The sequence below is a fragment of the Pungitius pungitius genome, chromosome 17 (assembly GCF_949316345.1).
Source record: "Pungitius pungitius chromosome 17, fPunPun2.1, whole genome shotgun sequence".
NCBI lineage: Eukaryota > Metazoa > Chordata > Actinopteri > Perciformes > Gasterosteidae > Pungitius > Pungitius pungitius.
In genome coordinates, this window is record NC_084916.1 from 17,430,452 (window position 1) to 17,440,156 (window position 9,705).

The 9,705-nt window shown below is 55.7% G+C and overlaps 1 protein-coding gene across 1 annotated transcript; it reads right to left on the bottom strand.

The window, feature by feature from the left end:
* Positions 1–578: 578 nt before the first annotated feature.
* Positions 579–9,302, bottom strand: LOC119218922 (zinc finger protein 865). Its single transcript, XM_037473714.2, has 2 exons — positions 8,909–9,302; positions 579–6,043 (listed from the first exon to the last, which is right to left on the bottom strand). The coding sequence occupies exon 2, from the start codon at positions 5,605–5,607 to the stop codon at positions 1,474–1,476; it is 4,134 nt and encodes a 1,377-aa protein (XP_037329611.2). The 5' UTR covers positions 5,608–6,043; positions 8,909–9,302; the 3' UTR covers positions 579–1,473.
* Positions 9,303–9,705: the final 403 nt, after the last annotated feature.

Consider the following 9,705-nt stretch of genomic DNA (forward strand, 5'->3'; position numbering starts at 1 on the left):
TGTTCAGAACGTGTAACTGGGATTTAAGGGGTTAAAAGGTCATTTAAAAAGGTATTCCAACAGTGTAATGTTCTTTGTATCATAAATAATGTAATATCTACCCATTTAAAACCAGATGTTCAACAGTCAAAAGAAAACTTCAGAAAATTGGCACAATTATCAGCAGCATTGAACTATTTTAAAGTGTTGAATTTCATTTGAACCTGAATAATCAACTTATCGAACTGGATGACTTCATGACAGAAGTTATTTAAGTTAAATAAATGCAGGGACTATTTCTTCAGAGGAATCTACTTGTTTTAATGAACGCTTCGTGTTTTGATGAAGTGATACTTTACAGAACTATTGTTTTGGTAAAATATTAAAACCTGAAATTTGTTTTAAAATGATGTTAAATACTTTCTAATTTAACAATACAAATAAAATATTTACATTGGATAGCTTAAAAATGGAGATTTTCCAATATGTTTGTGTTTAGAAAATTCAGATTCATGAAATAAATTTACTGTAATTTGCAACCAAATTCAAAAAGCTGAAATCATTTCTTACGTCTCACCGCTGGAACATACACCAACATCTCAGACTTTATTTATCTTTTTATTTGAGGGTTTTCAACAACTCACTTTTAGGCAAAGAAAAGGATACTATTTTAGTAATAATATTACATGTTTTAGTTTTACAGAGAAAAGAAAAGACGTCTGGACAGGACCTAAATAATAAACTATGTGTACACGCTTTTGTTACAAAACTTGGGCATAAATGTGGCAACGAGGGAGCAGATAAAAGGGGACAATGTCACATCGATACATTTACTCATCCCCACCCACGATACCAACCAAGATAGGAGAAATGATACTTGGAGTAAAGAACAGCAAAGAATCAATATATATAATAAAATATAATACACTCCGTTGTTTTGTTTTTTCAGTCGTCCTTTTTAAATCGTTAACAGCTCGAGTCGCGTGTTTCTCTCCGTCCTCTCCGCCCTGAAAAGGACTAAAAGTAGTGTACATTTAAAAAGGAGGCGACCGTGACAGATTAGACGAGGACTTCTCGTTGTCCCCTGAGGACGGACGTCCTCTCGGTGAGACAACGTAAACACACAGAACTGTGAATAATGGGAGACAAGTTGGAAAAATACACTGGTACAAAAAAAAAACAAAGGTACCTCCCTCCCATGTAAGCAAAAACACTGCTAACGGGAAAATAAAGGACTAAAGGAACTGGATTAATGCGTTTGCTACTGAAATGGTCATGTGGTCTAAAGCTCCTCCCCCTCGGGGAGAAAGTGGTTCTGGTTTCGGGCTCAAACTTATTTGGGGGGGTGCGTGGAGTCGTTTCCATGGTTACGCTAAACCCTGCTCCGTCTCATTCTGTTAAAAACTTGCTATTTCTCTTCCTGGATTATTAAAAAAAAAGTTCTAAAAAAACATCAGAAACAATCTAGTCTAGAAAACTTTTTAAATGTTGTTTCTACTGAATGAACTCAGTCAGAACTGTCGATCTCTCCGGCTGCACCAGAACCGGGCCTGCCATCAGGACCGGCGCATTGTCACTCTCTGACTGCTCGCGTGGCAGCGGCAGCTTCCTCCTCTTCGTCGCCGTCGGGGCCCAGCTCGCCGCGCCGGTCGCGCCCCGGCAGCAGAACTTGTGGCGGTCCAGGAGCCCGGCGTTCCAGAACCGGTGTCGACACCGGCGGCACTGGAACGCCGCCTGTTTCAGATGCTGGGCCCGGTGCTTCAAGGCCTTGTGCAGCGAGCCGGTGCGCCGGCCGCACACCTGGCAGCGCAGGCGGGCGTGGCGGCCCCAGTTGCGGGGCGGGTGGCGGACGGCGTGGTGGATCAGCAGGGAGCCCTGCTTGGCGTAGGTGGCGCTGGGGCAGATGGGGCAGGGGAAGCGCTTGATGGGGACCTCCATGGAGGTGAGGCCCGTGACCCGGACGGCGCCGCCGCTCCACCACTTCACCTTCAGCAGGCCGCCCTTCGCCCTCAGCTGGGCCAGGACCTTCTTCTTGTTGAGCTGCGCCTGCAGCCGGCCCCGCCTCCTCCGCAGCGCCAGCAGCTTCTTGCGGGTGTCTTTACTGAGCGGGACCCCCACCAGCTTCCCGTCCCTCATGATGCTGTGGATCAGCACGCGCCTTTTTTTTTTCCTTTGCTTTCTTGTTTGTCCATGACGCTTTTGGTAGTTTTTGGAGCGGTAGTGAAAAGGGTGCTGCAGCTGCTGATGTGGGTGCGGCGGCGGGGGGGGCGGTGGCGGCGGCGCTTGTGGTGGCTGCTGCTGTTGCTGCTGCTGCCCAGAGTTCCCTTGCTGCATGTGAGACGAGGCGGCGTAGCTCGAGGCCGACCCCGACTCATAGAAGAGCGGCGAGTACCCCGTGGGGGGGGTCTGGTTGACGCGCTGGCCGCCGCGGTCGATGCCGTGCTGGGACAGCTTGTGGCGCACCAAGCTGTTGGAGTAGGCGAAGGCTTTGCCGCACACGTCGCAGCGGAAGGACTTCTCCAGCCCCACGCCGCCGCCGTGCACCGTCTGCTGGTGCGCCGTGAGGTGGAAGTAGTGGCGGAATGATTTCCAGCAGACGGTGCAGGTGTAAAGCCTCTGGGACGGCGTGCCCGAGGTCGGGGACTTCTCCCCCTGGGAGCAGGCGGAGAAGTAGTCGGGGTTTCCGGCGGTGGCCACCTGACTGATGGCGGCGGCGGCTGCGGCGGCGGCGGCCCCTTTGACCCTCCGGCCCTGGCTGTCGATCTCTCCCTTCCTGTGCAGCTTGCCGTGCCTCACGAGGCTCTGCGCGTAGGCGAACATCTTCCCGCACAGGTTGCACTTGTAGTTCTTCTGGCCCGAGTGCACCGTCAGGTGCTTCGTGAGGTGGAAAGGCTCGCGGAACATCTTGCCGCACACGTCGCAGGCGTGCGGCTTCTCCCCCGTGTGCACGCGGTTGTGGCGCCGCAGGGTCTCGGCCCGCCTGAAGCGCTTGCAGCAGATCTGGCAGCTGTAGGGCCGCTCGGTCCCGTCGCCGGGCGGCGCCGGGCTCCTCCGCCTGCGGACCAGGCTGTTGGGGTCCCTCTTCTCCCGGGGCTTCCGGGGCCGGCGGGGCTTCGCGTGGGGCTGGCTGGGGTGGGTCAGCGGCACGGTGGACCCGTTGAGGCTCGACGCGGACGACGGGCCGCCCATGTTACCAAACCCCAACCCCCCCAGCAGGCCCCCGATGATGTCCCGCCTCTCCCCCTCCCGGCCCTCTGTGCTGATGTCACAGGAGGCGGCGGCGGCGGCGGCGATGGCCGACATGGCGCTGCTGGTGACCTCGTCCTCCGAGTCATCCAGCAGGGAGGAGAGGGGGAGGTGCGGCTGCGTGGGTGGCGGTGGGTGGTGGTGGTGGGGGTGATGGTGGTGGTGCTGCTGCTGTGGCTGTGGTTGTTGTTGCGGGTGGGGGAGCAGCGTTGGAGCTAACGGGGCCTTACGCAGGGTTTGGCTGCTCATGTCACCAGCCAGCGGACTCTCAGAGTACAGGGACGGGGTCCGCCTGTAGTCCCCCACCCCCCCGCTGCTGTACGACTGGCTCTGGTAGCGGTTTCTGGAATAATCCGCGGCGTACTTGTCATTGGTCATTGCTGCCCCATCGTTTGGGTTCCCCACTCCGCCCCCGGCGGCGCTTCCCATTTTGCTGCCGCCGCCGCTCGGGTTGGAGGAGGCGCTCCCCCCGCTGTTGGGTCGGTTCTTGGCGCTGCGGGGGGGTTTTCCGCAGGCGCCCGAGGCGGCGTGGTTGAGGAGGGAGGTGCTCTCGCGGAAGCAGCGGCCGCACGCCGGGCAGCGGAAAGGCTTCTCGTCGTGGATCTTCTCGTGTCGGGTGAGCGACTCGCGGCGGTTGAAGGACTTTTGGCAGATGTTGCAGACGAAAGGCCGGTTTTCAGAGTGCGTGACGCTGTGCTGGATGAGGTGACCCCGCTTTTTAAACCTCTTCCCGCACTCGCCGCAGCAGAAGATCCTCTCGGGGCTCGGGGAGTTACAGTCAGACTTCCTGCTCTGGCTCTCCGGCGTCAGGCCGTGGCTGCGGAGATGCCGTCGAAGGCTGGAGAGGTGGGTGAAGGTCTTGCCGCACTCTCCGCAGTGGTACAGGGGTTCTGGTTCCGCCTGGCCCGACGAACCGCTGTCCTGGGACTTGGACAGCTGTTGGTTGCCGTTGGCTACGAGCACCGAGGTGGAGTTGGAGGAGGGAGCGGCGGACGAAGAGGAGGACACGGCGGAGGGCGACTGCTGGGAGGACGAGGAGAGGAGGGAGGCGTGCGGCGGCTCGCTCCCGATGCCACTCATGCCGACGCCCCCGGACGCCCCCCCCACGAGGCCCGACGGGGGGCCCTGGCTGTGCCCACTCGAGCTGCTGTTGTGGCAGTTGCTCACGCTGCCGCTGCCGTGGCCGAGGCTCTGGCTGCCGCTCTCGGACTTCCTCTGCGGCAGGTAGCCCGCCATCGCCTTCTTCCTGCGGCTCCCCCCGCTGGAGGCGGACGACGACGAGCTGTCGCCCGTCTTGGCGTCGTCTTTGGAGAGGGACAGGTGCAGGGGCAGCGGGAGGGGAAGGCCGGCCTCCTGCTGCATCAGCGACGCGATCTGGTTGGAGGAGAGGACCGGGATGCCTTGGAAATCAAAGCCGCCCAGCGGGGCGGGCTGGGGGGCCGGGTGGAGCGGGTGGGGGTGGTGGGCGTGGCTGTGCGGGTGAGACAAGGCGTGGGGGGTGAGCTGCTGTTGCTGCTGCTGAGGCGGCGGCGGCGGCGCGTGGCCGTGGCTGTGCGAGGAGTGGAGGGCGGGGGGGGGGGCCAGGGCGGAGTTGGACTCGGAGCCTTGGCCCAGGCCCAGGCCCAGGTGGTTGTGAGTGCCCTGCTGAACCAGGAACTGCTCGAGGCTGCTGTTGGTGGGCACGCCGGACAGGAAGTACTGGTTGGCGGCGAGCATGCAGCTGAACTGCTGGTGGAGGCTGCGGGGGTCCGACTGGCCGACCAGGGGGACCGCGGTGCCGCCGGGGGGGTTGTTGGAGGCGGAGGAGGCGGAGGGTGAGGGCGAGGAAGACGGAGGGCCCGGGGAGGGCTGGGGCACGGAGAGACCCGGGTGCAGCGGCGGAGGCTGGGGGGCGGGCGTGACGACCCCGCCGATGACCCCGGCGCCGGCCCCGCTGCTCCCGCCGAAGTCGAACCGGCCCATCCCCGAGTGGAGCTGCTCCTGAGCCAGCGCCGCCTCGGCCGGGTGGAAGGGCCGCAGGAACTGGGGGTACCCCGAGCCGCCGCTCATCTTGCTGGACTTCCTGGAGCCGTGGGACGACGACGACTGGCTCTGGTGGGAGATGGACGGGGGCGGGGCGCTCATTTTGGCGAACAGCGAGGAGGAGTCGGCGAAGGCGTTGCTCCGCGAGCTCTGCAGGGAGCCGAGGCCGAGGCCCGACAGGAGGCTCCCGGAGCCGTCAGCCGAGGGCTGGTGCTGCTGCTGCAGCTGCTGCTGGTGCTGCAGCTGCACCTGCTGCTGGTGGCTCAGCTGGCGCTCCAGGCCCAGGCCTTTGAACTGGTGGGCCTGGTGCCCACTCAGCATCTCCAGAATGTCCATGGGGTACTTGCTGAACTGGAACATCTTCCAATGGCGCCGTGGCAAAGTGCAGCGCGGCCACAGCTGCCACGTGCACTCAGCCGGTGGTCGCTGGGACCAGCGGTGGCCCCTTGTCTAAGTGACCGGGGGGTAAGGTGGGGGGGGGGGGGGGGGGGGGGGGGTTCAGAGGTAGTCCGGACCAACGGGCCGCTTTAATCCCACAGAAGCGGCTGCTTAGATCTTTCGCGAATGGGTCAAAGTTGTCTCTGTCTTGCGTTCAGGGGCGAATCCTCCCAAGTGCTTCCGTGGGACGTCGTAGATTATAAATATGCAAGAAATAAATCATACTACAAAAAAAAATAAAGGACGCGTCTGTAGTGTTCCATAACCGGGAGCGGATGCCTTTGGGCCGGCGGCCCCCCCCGTGAAGCCGCGTGGTGGAGGATGGAGGTGTGCTCCCCTCATGGAGCGGTCGGACAGCCTGGAGAGTGAGGAGCAGGAGAAGAAACAAACGGGTCAGTTAGGGGGAGCAGTTCAACAACATCGGGCTTCTCAAGAGAACCGAATGAAGAACTCGGCTGCAGATAAACAGAGTTTGGAATTTTATCATCTAACCAGACACTCTGCCAGGAACTATAATGTTCACTTCCTGTTGAGACTGCCGGTGCTCCTGGGGCCTGTCTGATGCTTTGCTGCACATTTGAAAAGGTTGTTATTCCAAAAAGGGGTTAGAAGGAGTTTCATGCTCCTCATGCTCCTCTATTCTCCCACTTCCATCTGTGATGAAAGCTTTTGGGCATTTTTTAAACCTGGTGAAATGTTAGAAGTTTCCTTTTAATATCCAGAAAATACAAATAGTCTGGTGGACAAAGTGCCTCTTTGTGAGCCTCTTTAATCGCGTTAGTGTTGCGTTAATGGAGCCAAAACGAGTCCTTACAGATCAAAAGAGGATTCCTGGTCTCCAATTATAGAAAATGTTAAACTGGTTCCCTCTTAACAGCTGATGGATTGGTTTTCATGCTCTATTGAGACAGCAGTGAGTCTGGAGGGGGAAAGAAATGAGGGCGCTGGCTCCAAATGCCACACGACTCCTGTCCAGCCCCCGCTGGTCAACAACATGGCCGCCACGCACACACACACACACACACCTGATCGGATTGCATGTATTCATTGCTTCCAGAACCAATCCGGGTGAAGATGTCTTCATGCGAATGAGAGTGACAGCAGGAGATGAAGCGGTTCTTCTGCAGCATTTTCTACTGATTCACATGCCGTCAAATATTGTTCCTTAACGCAGTGAGAAAGAGGAGTAATATTCTGCTAATAGTTTTTTCTGAGTTTCTACCACAGAAATTTTGGAAAACTAGATTTAGAAAGATCTGTGCAACACGACATGAACCTGAGTAGAAGCAGCTTCCTTATAAACAGGAATCTCCGCAAAGGAGCACTTGTTCAAGTTGGAGCCAAAGTGATCAGAGGAAAGAGATCCAGGACTCGTCCGTGTGCTTCTACCTCAGCCACATGTCATATTTTAGTTTGGGTTTGGACTCGGCTGGGACCGTCCTCTGGCGTCTCCCCGAGACACAAACCAGAGAGGACAAACATCCTGGTGTGACAGAGCAGCGTTCGGGCAGATCCTGGATCAGAAGGAGATTCAACTGCATGAATGACAGCTGCTTTTTTCATCAATTAAACACAACGCGCCCGTTTCTCGGTACGCTGCTTGTTGTTGTTGTTGTTGTTGTTATGGGTCGGCAGTGAGGGGGGATCCCATCCAGGTTTTATATATTTATGGATTAGGTTTCTACCTGAAGGACCCATCAAACTAACAAGGACATGAGAGGTTGACCCGGAGGCTGTGGAACTAAAACATAGAAGTAGATGTTTCTCATTGAGCTCGTTCCAGGACACCGACCAGAGAGACGTCTGGCTAGAACACTTTTAATTCCTCTTCATTTTAAACAGTTTGCTGGCGTCTGATTTACTCATTTGGATAATAAATAACAGTTCATAATAGATCCATTTGGTTTTGCCCGAGTTGGGAAATCAATGTTCAATTAGTCTCTCCCAGCTGATTCAAACATTCACGTCGATACCCAGAAGCACCTGAAGTGGAACTTCAAACAATGGTTCTGTGCATCCCTAAATAAAAACTATGAACTGATGAACAACAAAGTACACTGTAATAAAGAGACAATGACAAGCTGGTTAAATGCATTAGGGGAAAATGGCCGCAGCACTTAACACTTTGAGACACTTGCTAATTAGAAGATGTCTGTGAGGAAATAGTCTGACTGGATGCAGCATGCAGGGAAATGTGTCAGAACGTGACTGTGCACAGCGGGTGATCTGCATAAAAAGTCAATGTGACCAAATAAAAAACAACACTTTCCCAATACACCACGAGCTCAAAAGGAGACTACGGTGCCAAAATAAAGCACTTTCCTCATCCAGATATCGCCGTTAATCCTGGATGCGCGCAGTGATGAGCGCACGAGGGAGGCTCCTACGGCAAAACAAAGTCACGTGTCTTTCATTTCAAACTCCTCTTCCCACAGAAAGTAGAGTGAAACTTTTCTGAGTGGAGGACAAGACGTCTGCAAAGATGAATTTCAATGAAAAACTTTTACACACACACACGCACACGCGCGCACACTCATCTGAGCTGCTGCAGCATCCACTTACAGACCGGATGCTCATAACCAGGGTTTGATATCATCCGTCTCCACAACTTCTCCTGCAGGAGGTCTGCGAGCAGAGCGCTTTATTTGAGATGAATTCACTCATTAAGCCAAACAGTTAGTTTGACACAAGGAGGAGCGGGAAGGCGTGTTGTTTTTATCCGCATCGTTCCGGCTCATCCGCAGGTCCGAGGCTCCCCGCTGCACCGCAGCTGTTCGTACAGGGGAATGGGGGGGTTGAAGGAGGGGGTGAAGGCGGGGGGGGGGGCGACACGGTCCGCGACCACCGGGTGCGCTTAAGACCGACAGACTGAAGCAGATGTGCCGATGGACGACGAGGTTAGACGGACACAAACTGTTATCGCCTGCTAGCATCCGTTGCTAACTCGGCAAGCTAACCAACTAGCGAAATACTGCACCAACGGTAGCGAAACAGTGTGCTTTTTTGCCTAATTTAATAAAGCACCAAGCCATAAAATGAGGTTTAAATTCAACTGCAACGTGTACCATTAATGAGGAGCATAATTAAACTGAATAATAAAAAGGTTGTATGGCATAACGCTAGCCGCGCTAGCAACTTAGCAGAGCGGTTAGCTCGGCGGCTAGCAGCAATTAGCCAACTGCTGTAAAGGGCTTTTGTTATTTTTTATTATTTTTTTTCTCACCTTGTGTACGGCGGCTAGGTGCAAAAAAAGCTCAGAAACATGGAGGCGCGGGAGCATCCAGCGGGGAGACAGCGGGGTCCCTACTGCCCGCCAGCGGGGCCTTTTCCTCCATCCATGGAAAAACACCGTGGAAGAAGGCCCGGCTCTCCATCGGCCCGGGGGAGGGCTGCCTTTCACTCGCTGACAAAAACTAGCTCCGCTGTTCCTGGCCCCCCCGACACGTCCATTGTCTGCTGCCCCCCTGGCCTCGCTGCCGCGCCGGCTCAGCGCTCCGCGTCGCCGGGAGGAAAACGCCGGACCAAACGGCGCCTTTGTTTTGTTTCCGTCGTGTTTTTTCCCCTCTTTTCTCCTGCTCCGCTCGGCTGTTTTCCGCCCCGTGTCAGATTTAGGTGCCCCCCCCCCACACACACACACGCGCGCGCGCACGGACACACACACACGTGCGCGCACGCACGCACACACACACACACACACACACTACTCCTCCTCCTCCGTACGGACGGCTCCTCCGCTGCTGCTCGCCTTGAAAAGCTGGTTTCCTGTCCGCACAATGGTTCCGGGTGGAGCCGGGGCTCTGGTCGGTCCATCCGGCCGCGACCCCCAAAACAACAACAACAACAACAACCACCACCACCTCCTCCTGCGTGAAACTAATATGGGCTCATGAATAGGCAAACCGCGCGTGCACGTGTGTTGTGATTCCATTCTAAAGGTTATGACCCTGAGGTGTGCGCGCGTGTGTTTTCACACCAAATGTGTGAAATGATAATGAGTCAATTAAGGGGCATCACCACGCT

Coding starts and splice junctions, on each gene's coding strand:
- LOC119218922 (XM_037473714.2), bottom strand. CDS start 5,607: ATGTTCCAGTTCAGCAAGTACCCCATGGACATTCTGGAGATGCTGAGT.